Source organism: Pristiophorus japonicus, chromosome 14 (genome assembly GCF_044704955.1).
Source record: "Pristiophorus japonicus isolate sPriJap1 chromosome 14, sPriJap1.hap1, whole genome shotgun sequence".
NCBI classification, from domain to species: domain Eukaryota; kingdom Metazoa; phylum Chordata; class Chondrichthyes; family Pristiophoridae; genus Pristiophorus; species Pristiophorus japonicus.
This window is the reverse complement of record NC_091990.1, coordinates 34,614,973-34,629,298: the sequence shown is the minus strand read 5'-3', so window position 1 is coordinate 34,629,298 and position 14,326 is coordinate 34,614,973. Positions and strand designations below refer to the sequence as shown.

General features: G+C 38.8%; 1 protein-coding gene across 1 annotated transcript in view; it reads right to left on the bottom strand.

The window, feature by feature from the left end:
- Positions 1 to 202: 202 nt before the first annotated feature.
- Positions 203 to 14,326, bottom strand: part of psmb2 (proteasome 20S subunit beta 2) — a 44,337-nt gene continuing 30,213 nt past the window's right edge. Inside the window, exons 4-6 of the mRNA XM_070899115.1 lie at positions 3,543 to 3,705; positions 1,925 to 1,974; positions 203 to 1,238 (exon numbers count right to left, since the gene is read on the bottom strand). Coding sequence (XP_070755216.1) covers positions 1,137 to 1,238; positions 1,925 to 1,974; positions 3,543 to 3,705 — 315 coding nt within the window. The 3' untranslated portion in view covers positions 203 to 1,136. The remainder of the gene's footprint in view (positions 1,239 to 1,924; positions 1,975 to 3,542; positions 3,706 to 14,326) is intronic.

Sequence of the window (14,326 nt, the reverse complement as noted above, 5' to 3'; positions counted from 1 at the left end):
ACCTTATGCAAATCAGTGGCGGAATCACGCACTGCAGTATTGCCTGATTGAGACTGTGAAAGACAATCTTTCAAATAATGACGGGCATTTTTTTTTGAAGCTAATTTTAATCACTGGATCTGATGCAATTATTAGGTTAAAATTAATGTCTTGAACCTGATTTAAATTCTTCTAACGACAAATTAATAACTTAATTCAGAAATAAGAGTGAAATAAATTTTATTTGCAAGAACGCTTTACATTTCTATTAATGACCCGTAGCAGAACAAAAAGAAAACGTGCAACATTTTATGAATTTTATCTAATAGAAAACAGGTGTTCAGACCTACTCAGTAAAGTGGGCTGGATCGAGCACAACACTGGGGAAATCGGGGCAGGATAGGCACCCACCCACCCAGTCACTGAACTGTGCAAATGTAAAGAACCTCTTGCCTCATTTGGTGAATTTCAGTTGTAAAGCTTTTATGTAAGAGTGAAAGTACGAGAACTGTTCCCTGTTGATTATCTGTGATAATGGTAGAGTACGATAACATTTTTCAAAATAACTTTAGTAAATACATTTGGGGAGAGGTTTATGCTCAGCAGGATACAGGTTAATGTTCAGCATGAAAACTTTCTTCACTTTTTGCTCATGTTCAATCATCAGCACTCCTAGGTCAGGTATTACTGCATGGATCAGATACAAAATTCATCTTCCACTGTGCTGCTGCCACAATGCATCTTAACACAAGAAATGCTGAGCTACTCATATAATGAGCTGACTATGGCATTTCTCCTCCTCTATACTAAGTTTCAGAGAGATGCAATGCAAATAATTTAGCACACACAATCAAAGATATTGTAAAGTGGCACACTAATGGTTCTGAAACAATTCTATGTATTTCAGTCATGTCCATTTTTCATATTTGCTGTAAATTGCTTAAGAATTTTCTACTTTCAAAATTCACATGGCCAATCAATGTTGTACCAATATAAATTTGAACCCGTGTGTAAACTGTGTTTATGCACGAGTGCGAGACCACATTTTCAAACAAACTCCACAATTTAGTGTGAACCCCAGGCTTTATTCTGAGCTCATATACATAATAAATGTCAGCAAGTAAAAAAAAAAGCAAACAAAATGGCTGAAGGTAAAATTAGATTTTTGACACAGAAATCTGCTCCATATCATGAACACCATCTTTATCAATGATCCGAACAGTAAAGGAGGGAAGATTCAGAATAAATCGTTTTTGGATCTGAAAAAAACAACAATTATAAGTGAATCCAACAAAACTAGTGATGATTGACAATTGAAGCATTTTATCACATACAGGTTCAATATGGAAATAATTGTCTACTGCATTTGTGAAATGTATAAAGATGGAGTACAATGGAGTAACAGGACACAAGTTTACACTTGCTACTCCTGATGTCAGCTGTGCCTCAATTGGAAGAGGATACTGCATGAGGAATTCTTTTAAAGCAAGAGCTCTACCGGCATGTACAGACTTTTTTTAGAAAACATGCTGGAGACAGAGAGAGAGAGAGCGAGCGAGAGTGAGAAAGATCAGTTCAGGTCAGGTGAAAACCCACTCAATTAATACCAGGGAGCACTTGCACAAAATGAAGGATGAACAGACTGTTCCTTCCTGGATGCCTATCCAGAGCAGATGATAATTTCAGAACCCAGTAACAGCCAAGCAAAGCAGCATTCTTTAAAAGAAAACAAAATCTTGCTCTGCTAAGAACACATCTACTGCTATGTGATCAGAGAGCAGCATTACGAGGGAAATGTCGGGACCAGACGGTCTTATTCTCATCAGCTGATGTCATGTGTGAAAATATAAACATGTGCAACAAATTTCTGAAATCCCACAGCTGAATACTGTCCATTGTATAAAACAAATGTTCCTATACAACTGTATTCAGATTTGGACCTCACCTCCTTCAAGCACTTCTTCAAGAGCTCCACTGCCTCTTCGCGTGTGAGATCTGCAAACACACATTGTTTCAATTTTTGAAATCTTCTCAAATAAAAACAACCCCCCCCGCCCCCCAACAAAATTAAATAAAGTCCAGACTTGAAAACAGAAGTCATCTGACTCGCAGCTGAACACAGTCCATATGTAAAGCAGGGTTTTTAAACAGAGTCAGGCCCACTCAAACCGCAAGCTGGAACGAATCAATTAGTTTTTGGAAATCGAAGCGCATCAGAATCCGCCTCCTTTTCCTGGTCCAAACTCGGGAATAGGACAGGCACCTCTTAGATTCAATTTATTACAAACAGTGTGAAAATGAGCTCCATCTGCAGATGCCGGCTGCAGTTAGCGCACTTCTTTCACCGGCCTCCTGCTGAGCATTAGATTCATCAATGCAAGTGACACGTGCTTTTTACTTCTAAGAGTACAGACCTGTGCTTCCTCTGCCATTAGGATCTGCGATACAGTTAATGCCACTTAACACAGCGAGAGCAAGTCTATTCATTGCACGTTTTAAAATGAACTGCAAGGTTTTTAATCCTTCAAGAACTAGCACTTTTTTTGTACAAAGATATGACCTCAGCTAGTCCAAAGTGCAGCAATAGTAAAATTGTGATTCCAGAATTCCACTTTAATTGGACAAAATCTTTTCTGTACATTTTATTAGCCAGTACAGTACAATGCTTTTTGGTCACATATGCAAATCAAAGATTTTTTTCTTCAGTTAAAACTGCTTCAGAGGGATTATGGCTCATGACCATCTTAAAGTGGTTACAATGTGTTTTGGAATTTACAAAACAAAATTAAAATCTAATTATCATGGGATTGCAAATTGTGAGAGAGAGTAATGGAGAAAAAATGATTGGAGCAAGTTTTAAATTTGTTCTTTCCTTCTCCCCCAAAAGAAAAAAACCTCCTAATCTCCCTTAATGGCAGAGACATCCACACAATCTCAGTTGCAATGGAACTGCATGTTAGCAAAACAATTAATTCAAACCACTGATTATAACCAATTCACTAAAACATTAATTAACCAAATGCTTCATTGTACCCCAGAATGGGAAGAGTTTAATTCTTGTATTATTTGGTACTTTTAAAGTTCATTTCTACCAGTTTTTCACAGCTGGCTTCACTAAATGTACATTGGCTGATCCAAAGAAAAGAATTTACTTCCGACTCGAGTCTGACTCTTTGGACAGGCTCAAAGTTAACAACTGTGTCCGAGAGGAGCTAGGCTGTTGAATATTAAAACAGATTTAAGTTTTTTTTTAAATCAATAAACTATAGAAGTATACTGAGTGTTTTGTTGAATCATGGAGCCAACATTGACTAAATCAACATAATTAAATGGCCAACAGAATAGGAGGGACATCAGTGACTGACAGTGGCAAAATGCAAGTCTGCTGGTATAAACAGGTCAACTGCACACCATTACTCAAGTGTAAACCAAGGCTTTTTACATGTTCAGAAAAGTATCTTCAATCCTGTGATGCAAAGTAGCTGGAAAATAGGGTAAGTACACAAGAATCTGCAGCTATCTAGCATGATTTCAATGTTCTTTTCACCACAAGTTACACCCACCTGGTTTATAGTATCGGTCCAAGATACTGAGTGTCAAAAAAGCTCCATATCCGTGAGCAGCAAAAGGTGCTTTAGCAAGAGCTGCCAGGTAGTCCATATAGTACAGCGCAGGGCCCTCGTGTTCATCACAGCCAGCTAGAAGCATGTTCACATGGTACGGTGTCTAAAAAATAAAGTGGGTTAGACTCATGAGGAGGGCAATCACCACGCAAAACAAACTGACTCCGCTCTGACAAGCAGCACTTTTTAATTCTGTAAATAAATTTCATACGCATTTCTTGCATCCTGACTAATTGGAACTTGGAAGCAATTTTTAAAAGAAAGGAAATTTAAGATTAATATGGTTTGTTATCAGACAGATAAATTCATAGATCACCAGAATCAAAACACTCATGAACCAGCAACTATATATTTAATTGAGCAAATGTATTAAAACGGTTGTACAAGTACCATCGGGCTTAAAATGTCAATGAAATTTCTCACTTGTGGACATTCTGACATCCATAACCCATTGGCTCCCCATCCCAATTTTTAAAAAACGTTCAATTCTTGAATATTCTGATGCTGTTCAATTATTTTGGCTTAAATGGATAACATTGAACCATTGAGAGATTTCCTTTGATACAAGTCAATGTCTGGCAAATGTATAGCTGGTTTCCTGCTAATTCTTGATGGGGATTAAACCTTGTAATGTTGCAGCACTGCTAACATAACATGGGGTCTGAAGGCACAGAACACTGCGTTACTTGTGCTTCATTGACACCATACCACACTACTGTGGCTGACCCATAACGAAGTTTAAAAAATTATCAATATGAAGATTGACAAACAACTGGCATTTAAAACAGTTTGTAACTCTTGGGTTTTTGCAGACTGACAGTCACAACCTGCTGGAGCTCGACTTGTGGATTATGTCTGTCCTTCAATATTTTCTAGACGGGAGGATGGATATATTTTTTGATGCAAAAATATGGATTAGCAAATTGTGAACATGGTCAAGAGTTGTTTTAGGTCTGTATATTGGCAAATGGCACAGCTACATACAAATCAGAGGCCAACAACCCTGTGCATATCCAATTTAGCTCCAAACATGTTATTTTGCATTTGTCCAAAGTATTTTCCCTCCTGGTTTCAGCTGGTGACAAGCGGCTGATGGTGGACGACAGGAGAGTGAGTAACACAAGATTGTCAGTAATCAACAATGCGTTTGTGATGTCAGCAGTGCAACAGAACAATGTGTATTTTACAGAGAACCATAATTACATGGCGATTAAGAGGGGAATTGGAAGGGGATGCTGAATACACCACGTGCTACAAACCTGTCTAAAATGGACAGAAGTCATGTTCCTCAGGCTATGCACGTCCCATTGGCTTAATAGGTCACATGAGGCAGAATAGCTAATGCCAATCTGAGACAAAGGTCTCTATCATGCAGCCAAGGATAGATGAAATTTATCCCACTGAACAATTGTCAAAAATGGCCACTGCATAAGTCTTCAGGGTGGCTACACAAAGCTGCCAACAGTCCTAGATTACTATTTTTTTTTATAAACAAATTCTGGACAACTGGTTTCTCAATTTTCTATCATTCTAAAATAAAGCTTTGACATTAATTAAAATTAGACAATGAGCTTTTAGCTCCTGCTGAGAGCAGAGTGTGAGGAAGTATCCTATCCAACGTCAGTGCATCCATAGAACAAGTGGAAGGGGCACGGGAGAAAACAGGCAAGAGACACTATGTGAATGACGGTTAACAAAATAATCTTTGAGATTTTTGGTCAGCATCAATTGAAACTCAAGCAAAGATCGAAAAAGCTTCTGTTATATTCTAATCTCACTGGATTATCAATTTCAGGACAGTATTATTTCTAATGGATTTACTATCAGTCACAGGCAGCTTTAAATTAAAAAAAACATCAGAACTGAGCTGCTGAATGTATTCAGTTTTTTTTAAAAACACTGTTTTTCATTATCAATTCTTTAACAAATGCAAGGATTTGTTAGGCTTGATTAAAGAAAAACAAACACCAGTAGTTATTAAAAGTTAGCAAGCAAACTGTGTGAAATTACACAGACGTGGCAACCAAGCTAACAGAGTTTAATAAAGAAATTTAAAAAACAAATAGGAAAAGAGAGGCAGGTTACTGATGAGTTTCTCCGCGACATCTGGTGAAACAAACTCACAGTTCGGGCAGAAAGCAGAGAGTGAGGAAGTATCCTACCGAGCAGGGGAGCGGGAGTGTTAATCTCATATTGGACCTCTTCCAACCCCCAGCAGCCATAATTAAATCCTTAGAAACTTGCACCAACAGCCGGCACAACTTGAGAAAGAATAAAATACTGACGAGGGAAGTTTTACGGACTGACTTCTTGACCAATCACAGCAGACCATTCCAATATTGCAAGCAACACCTATTTACTGTGCCAACCTATTTACCTTCTAATTTATCTAGCACGGCAAACAATCCTCTTAAAACAAAATCAAGGCAGATAAGATCTTTAGCCTCTGCCTTTTTTGGGTGAGAGGGGAAGAAGAAAAAAAAATCATAAGGGCTGCAGGTTCAGGGAAAAACAAGTGTCCTAGAACAGAACTAGGAAGCTGCCATTTTACCTTTGAAGGTAATAAAAGGTTAAAAGTATTGGCTCTCCAGCGTTGATTAATCTCAGTAGAAAAATTAGAACAATCAAGCATCTGGAATGAGCAGCAATAAAACCTGTTGTTAAAATCATACCTACATCTTCTTTAGAATCAGCTTCACTTCCTGCCTAATCAAACACTGATACGATTTCAATACGGTTACCATATATCCCCTATCAAACTTTTCGGCAAGTTAGATTTTTTTATTATAAATGATTGAGTTAATTATACTACAAACAGCTGATAACACAAACTCTTTCCCCAGTTTTCTCTGATTCCTCCACTCTGAAATGAGGAGACTCATGCAGGGCTCAGTGACATACCATGGATATACACCTACCCCCAAGCTACCAGAAGAGTTGACCCTCTTTTTATTGAATTTAGAATTATTCACCATTTTTCTTCGTTTGCACTACCCAACTAGTGTACCTCTAGAGTACGACTCCGACCAGAAAATAAAAAACACAAAGTACCCGGTGGTTCCCGAGCTTTGGGTCCTGGGCCAGCAGGCGTATGTCAGCGTAAAGGCTCACGGATCCCAGGGATGCAGGCCGTTCGGAAGCGTCCCTGGGATCACGTGGGCCAAGCCAACCAACTAGAAAGCGGGATTAAGAACATAAGAAATAGGAGCAGGAGCAGGCCATACGGCCCCTCGAGCCTGCTCCGCCATTCAATATCATGGTTGATCTGATCATGGACTCAGCTCCAATTCCCCACCTGCTCCCCATAACCCCTTATTGTTTAAGAAACTGTCTATTTCGATCTTAAATTTTTTCAATGTCCCAGCTTCCACTGCTCTCTGAGGCAGCTAATTCCACAGATTTACAACCCTCAGAAGAAATTTCTCATCTCAGTTTTAAATGGGCGGCCCCTTATTCCAAGATCGTGCCCTCTAGTTCTAGTCTCCCCCATCAGTGGAAACATCCTCTCTGCATCCACCTTGTCAAGCCTCCTCAATCTTACACGTTTTGATAAGATCACTTCTCATTCTTCTGAATTCCAATGAGTATAGGCCCAACCTACTCAACCTTTCCTCATAAGTCAACCGCCTCATTCCCGGAATCAACCTAGTGAACCTTCGCTGAACTGCCTCCAAAGCAAGTATATCCTTTCGTAAATATAGAAACCAAAACTGCATGAGTATTCCAAGTGTGGCCTCACCAATACCTTATATAGCTGTAGTAAGACTTACCTGCTTTTATACTCCATCCCCTTTGCAATAAAGGCCAAGATACCACTGGCCTTCCTGATCACTTGCTGTACCTGCATACTATCCTTTTGTGTTTCATGCACAAGTACCCCCAGGTCACGCTGTACTGCGGCACTTTGCAATCTTTCTCCCTTTAAATAATAACTTGCTCTTTGATTTTTTTCTGCCAAAGTGCATGACTTCACACTTTCCAACATTATACTCCATCTGCCAAATTTTTGCCCACTCACTTAGCCTGTATGTCCTTTTGCAGATTTAGTGTGTCCTTCTCACACATTGCTTTTCCTCCCATCTTTGTATCGTCAGCAAACTTGGCTACGTTACACTCAGTCCTTTCTTCCAAGTCGTTAATATAGATTGTAAATAGTTGGGGTCCCAGCACTGATCCCTGCAACACCCCACTAAATACTGGTTGCCAACCAGAGAATGAACCATTTATCCCATCTCTGTTTTCTGTTAGTTAGCCAATCCTCCTATCCATAATATATTACCCCCAACTCCGTGAACTTTTATCTTGTGCAGTAACCTTTTATGTGGCACCTTGTCAAATGCCTTCTGGAATTGCTCATAGGTTTATGGGAATTCCAGAGCAGAAATCGGCAAATAAATAAATAACAATTCTAATAAAAATAATTATTCCCATGTTCAAAATTAATTAAAAGTATCTTCGTTTAAGCATTTAAAATAAAAATGTAATTTTTTGAAAAATACTAAACATTTTAATTTGGCCCAAAATTTACATGAACTAATTTTAAATGTTTTTGTATGTTTTAATCATTTAAAATTTTTAAATTTAACATTTATTTTAACCCGTATGCTGGTAAAAGTGGGCCCTATGCCAGCTTTTACTAAGCATAAAGGTTTTGTGGGCATTCGCTGGGCAGTAGTTGGGCAAATAGTCCAACTCTGCCACAGCTAAAGTGTTTTGGGGGCACATGCGGACGATCCATCAAGGAGAAACTTGACAGATCACAAGTTCCGACTTTTCACGCATGTGGAAACCTGGAACTTGCGGGGCCATTCTGAAGGCTTACGACAGCGCACACTGTGCGTACGCCATCTTCGGACCCGCAAAATCAGGGCCATTATTCTTCTTGGTTGAAAAAACAAGATGGCTCAGATAAAGATATTCCTTGGAAACAGTCAATACCACATCTTGGTCAACTAACTAGCAAGGATTCCCTGTGCAGTATCCAAAGGAGCCAGATCTTTAGTCTACTCAACCAGAACAGGCAAACTTGCCTCCATGGAGGGGTTTGAGCAGACATGCCAGTTAGGATGGAGATTTGAACCAGACGGTCCAGCTTCATAATTAGCAAACACCAGATGTTTTGCCCCTCAATCTTTGGTGGGATGAGAAGAGGACAAAATAATATTTGATGGACTTTGTTTTCTCTAGATAAATACAAGTAGTTTTTACATTGCTCAAGACCCATACTAATTCCCAAAAGCATGGGACTTGTACAGTGGACTGCATGCTCAATACAAAACTGCTGGGAATTGTTAAGAGCCCCTAAACAAGAGTCTTCCTGGCAGTCAGCTTTAACAAGACCTTGCAGTATAACATTTGCCTTGCGGCCAGCTGCACAACATTTTCGCTTCTAGCTCAGGATCTCGTAATAGAAAAGCAGCTACAGTTTCAACACAGCTTGCCAATTATATTGTATTGTTATAGTACAATATTCCTCTCCCAGATGAGATCCACTTCTGTCACTATTTGAAATCAGCACACAGCAGTTCTAATGGATTTACGCATTGATGACATTACAGATAGAAATGACCTACAGACACATGGTCTTTCTTCAGAGTCAGCACACATGGTGACATAACTAGGCCAGTGATGTGGGAAGAAGTCAACCTTTGTAAACAGTATACAAAGCTGATGCTATTTACTATTGTAAAATTATCTCTATCATGCTCTTCCACTTGCAAAAGTAATAACATTTTGCTATTAAAAAAAAGCAGACTTAAAAGAAAAAACAAATGGAATTTTTACCATTTTGGAAGCCAAGATATTTCTCTCTCCCCCATCTTCTCCAGTTTCATGGGGCGGGGAAATGGCAACAAAACTTCTTGATCATGTTTTTAAAGAGAAAACACTCCGTTCACAGAAACACGTGGACGTACACGAGTACGCAACACTTACCTTAGAATTGGAAGAATGAAGTACATTTTCAGAAGTTAACATTTTTCTTCTCATCAGAAAGGGACAAACGAAATAATAAAATCCATACAGAGACCCTCAGAAATGAGAGGATTCAGCAGAGGCCAGTTTATTAAGACTTCAGACAGTAGCATATTGTCCCTCAAAAGGGGAAAAAAACTTCTTGAAGCACAAATAAGTCTTACAATTATTGGGGAATAAACCTCCATTCAAATGTGTAAAAAAATTGTAATAAAGTAAAAGTGAACCTTGACAGTACAGATTACTCTTCCTGCAACTAAATTAACACTACTCTCTAGAAATGCAGCTAGCTGTACTTCACTCCTAAACAATTAAGCACAAGGCAGCACTGGCCTAGATCATTCTAAAAGAACACCAGATGTGTCACAGAACTTGTCCCCTATTGCAGTAAATATGACTTTTCAATCACTGACGACACAGCTTTCAAAATGGCAGATTTGTTGAACTTCAATTATTCTGGAGGTGTTTTTAAAAGAATATCAAGAATAGAGTTTCCAATATGCCTATGGTAGCTGCTGGGAACAAAGGAGGACTTTGAGAAATTGTTTTGCGATACTGACAAAGTCAGCGTTTCCTATTACCCAATGCATGCTTTTATCCTCTACAGTTGAATATCTGCATTCAAGGGACAGAGTTCCAGAAGCAGGAGAAATTATGCATGAAACTTAGCAGGTCCAGGAGCTTGTGTTCCTGGCACAAATCACAGCAATTCATAGTGCTGCACCAGTCAGAATTTTGCAGATAAATGACAATCGGGACACATCTCAAATACCACAAGGATGGATTCTGATGTGGTATCGGCTCATTCTCATTCGTCTACATGATTTTGCATAGATGAGCTGGCAGTAGCTAGTTCCTCAGGTGGGGCTTTAAGATTCTGAGCAGTTCCCTTTCTGGAATGGAAACAGTTCACTTGTTTCAATCAAACAATCACAGACTTTTAGAAATGGGAGTTTAGATTTCAAAACTAATTGCAACAGAACTACCAGGAATGCACTGTTAATGTAATGTAATGTAGTATCTCCAAGTTTGCAGATGACACTAAGCTGGGTGGCAGTGTGAGCTGTGAGGAGGATGCTAAGAGGCTGCAGGGTGACCTTGGACAGGTTAGGTGAGTGGGCAAATACATGGCAGATGCAGTATAATGTGGATAAATGTGAGGTTATCCACTTTGGTGGTAAAAACAGGAAGGCAGATTATCTGAATGGTGACAGATTAGTAAAAGGGGAGGTGCAACGAGAGCTGGGTGTCATGGTACATCAGTCATTAAAAGTTGGCATACAGGCACGGTAAGCGGTGAAGGCGGCAAATGGCATGTTGGCCTTCATAGCGAGAGGATTTGAGTATAGGAGCAGGGAGGTCTTACTACAGTTGTACAGGACTTTGGTGAGGCTACACCTTGAATATTGTGTACAGTTTTGGTCTCCTAATCTGAGGAAGGACATTCTTGCTATTGAGGGAGTGCAGCGAAGGCTCACCAGACTGATTCCCAGGATGACAGGACTGATATATGAAGACTGGATCGACTAGGCTTATATTCAATGGAGTTTAGAAGAATGAGAGGGGATCTCATAGAAACATATAATATTCTGACGGGATTGGACAGATTAGATGCAGGAAGAATGTTCCCGATGTTGGGGAAGTCCAGAACCAGGAGTCACAGTCGAAGGATAAGGGGTAAGCCATTTAGGACCAAGATGAGGAGAAACTTCTTCACTCAAGAGTTGTAAGCATGTGGAATTCTCTACCACAGAAAGTTGTTGAGGCCAGTTCATTAGATATATTTAAAAGGGAGTTAGATGTGGCCCTTATGGCTAAAGGGATCAAGGGGTATGGAGAGAAAGCAGGAATGGGGTACTGAAGTGCATGATCAGCCATGATTATATTGAATGGTGGTGCAGGCTCGCAGGGCCAAATGGCCTGCTCCTGCACCTATTTTCTATGTTTCTAAAAGCTGCAGAAGATATTCAGCTTTTAAAAAGGGTTAAAAGTAATCATACAGCAACATTACAGTAATGCCTAACGGCCCCCAAAATGTCTTACAATAAGACAACACCCCCACCTCAACCCAGTGGACAGATAAGTCCTCAATTTGGCCCTGCATGTAACCAACGTTCCTGCTAAGATGCGCGGCCATGCGGTGGCCTGGAGATCTCATGCAGACCACTCACCAGCTTTTACATGGAAGAAATTGTGCAGGCGCCAAAATTTGAATGGGCTGCGCACCTAGTTAAAGGGACCGCACACGGAAAATAAATTAAGAGGGAACACTGCATGTAGCATACAGTAAAACCCTCGGCACAGGAATGAACACAAAAGCATCACAAATAAATGGAACTTTATTTTTTGAGGCTGATTTGTTCCTGAGGGAAGAAATTGGCCTTCCTTGGCTTTGCAACAAGAGGGCATCTCACATATGGCCTTGTTGCACAAAAATTCTGGTGGATAAATTGGGGAAAATAGATAACTGGGGTGCAGGTAATGGACTTTCAACTCCATTTTATTAATGTAGTCAAGATCTTTACAGCTTTACTTTAACTACTGTACAAACATGGGATGAATACACAATCAGCATCAAATCACACCATTTATAGTTGACAGTTCCTCCTGTTAAACATTCTTTCATCAGCTTTTAATTAAAATGGTTATATTTAATGATTCCCTATGTGCAATGGATTACAGGCGCCTTGTTATCCCGACACTTTACACTTAATATTTTCTGTGTAAATCAAAATCATTAATTTCAGCAGTGTTTTCAAAGAGATAAAGAGCCAAATTAATAAATGAGAATTTTATTACATATTATTTCAGAGTAAAGATTAACCGTCAGAAGACTAATTTGTTTCTGACGATGAATGAGTGTTTATAGTCAGGTTTTGAGCCAGATTCAGAACAGAGATGAATACAGCTGAAGCTTGTTAATTGGGATACAATGGTGGAGATTTAAAAAATCTGTTTCAGCCAGTCATCATGAAATAAAATCCATCAGTGCTGATTTTAGTTTATAGAATTAAATGATAATTTTCACAATTTCAGAGTTTAATAATTAAGCTGAAATTCTAAGCTTTGAAGTTATTACCTGCTGGAAGTTTTGAAAAATCAGTTGTTTAAGACTTTTAAAAACAAATTTTCCTGGCTTTCATTAAAACGATACAGCTTAAAACTGTATTTTATAGTAGTGTATTCAAGTATGTCCTTTGAAGGGTCCAAGTAAAATATTTCACAACATTTCGGAGTCTTAAAAAAACATATCAGAGCTACTTACAGAAGCTGCAATGCTTTCTTCCATTTACACCATATAAAATAGGCTATTCATACCATCCATGAGATGTATGAACTGTAAACAGTTCTTATTTTTCCACACCACTGAGATACATTTGGCAGCAGGGATCGGAACTACTTTCCTACTTAGTCCTTCAGCTCCCATAACCATGCCCCCCTCTGCCTCTGCTGCAGCTGTAATTAAGTAGTCAGAGCGCAAGGAATTTAAAGCACCAGAATTCAATATGAACACACTTAAATATAGGTTCAAATTTACTATTAGCTGCCACAAGCAAAATAAAACCCATGATCACCGCATTCCGTAGCCACCCGTAAAAATAGCACAAATGCTACTAAGTGCCAAATACTGGTTTCCTGCACAATTTGACTTGCATCCTTAAGCATTGCTACAGCATCTGATGGGAACCTTTAAAATGCATATTTTCAGAACAACCTATTGGTTTAGTGATTCACTGCTGAATCAAGACGTATGTGGGTCTCAGACTCCCCATGCATTTAATATTTAATCTCTGGCTTCCATCTTGAAAATTCCCTGGCCTGAACACTCACCTCAGAAGACCCAATAGGTAGCTCAGTGTATTAATGTTTCTTAACAGTCATATACATTCTCAAGAACATTAAAAATATGAAAAAAGTTCAAATAATATTTAAACATGGCACAAATCACATGAAAAACTGATGTGAATATATTTCAACAAGGTGCTGAATACCTTTGTGAAATATTTAATCACAATTATCCTTCATATTTCTTTAAAGCTAGATATCTTATAAAATGAGATGAGTTAATTTGCTGAAATTAAAAACAGAAAAAGACAGGCACGAATATTAAATATTATTCATGAAATAATTGGGACAAGTATATTTTTCTTTTATAATATGATGGTAGTTACAATTTTTCATGTCTTAATCAAACACACTGAATTTTTGTAGTTTTCTAAATGGGAGACAAATGCTTCAATTATTGTCTAGTAAAAGTCAATTTTTCTCTCTGCTCTCTATTTAATAAAAAATACCTTATGGTACAGTAGACACAGATTATAATCTGTCATCAGAAATCAGTTTTCCAGCTTCCAATGAGACTTTATTACAGTTTTACTTATATCCTGAAACAGACGAATGCTGAATACGACATAGAAATTAAAGCAATATTCAACACAGCAAATGGTGGCGCAGAAATGTTCCTGTAGTGTTTCAAGATGTGTGTTGAAACTAAACACTGCTTAAATTTTGCATTTATTTATATTTAGTAATCTAAACTTGAAACATAGAAAATAGGAGCAGCAGTAGGCCATTCCATTTGGCCCTTCGAGCCTACACCATTCAATATCATGGCTGATCCTCTATCTCAACACCATGGGCCCAAGTTTCCACATGATAAAAAACGGGCGCCCCTCTGAGCTGGGCGCCCGTTTTTCGTGCCTAAAACGGCGCCGGAATAAAAATGAGCGATTCTGGAGCGTTCTGCAGCT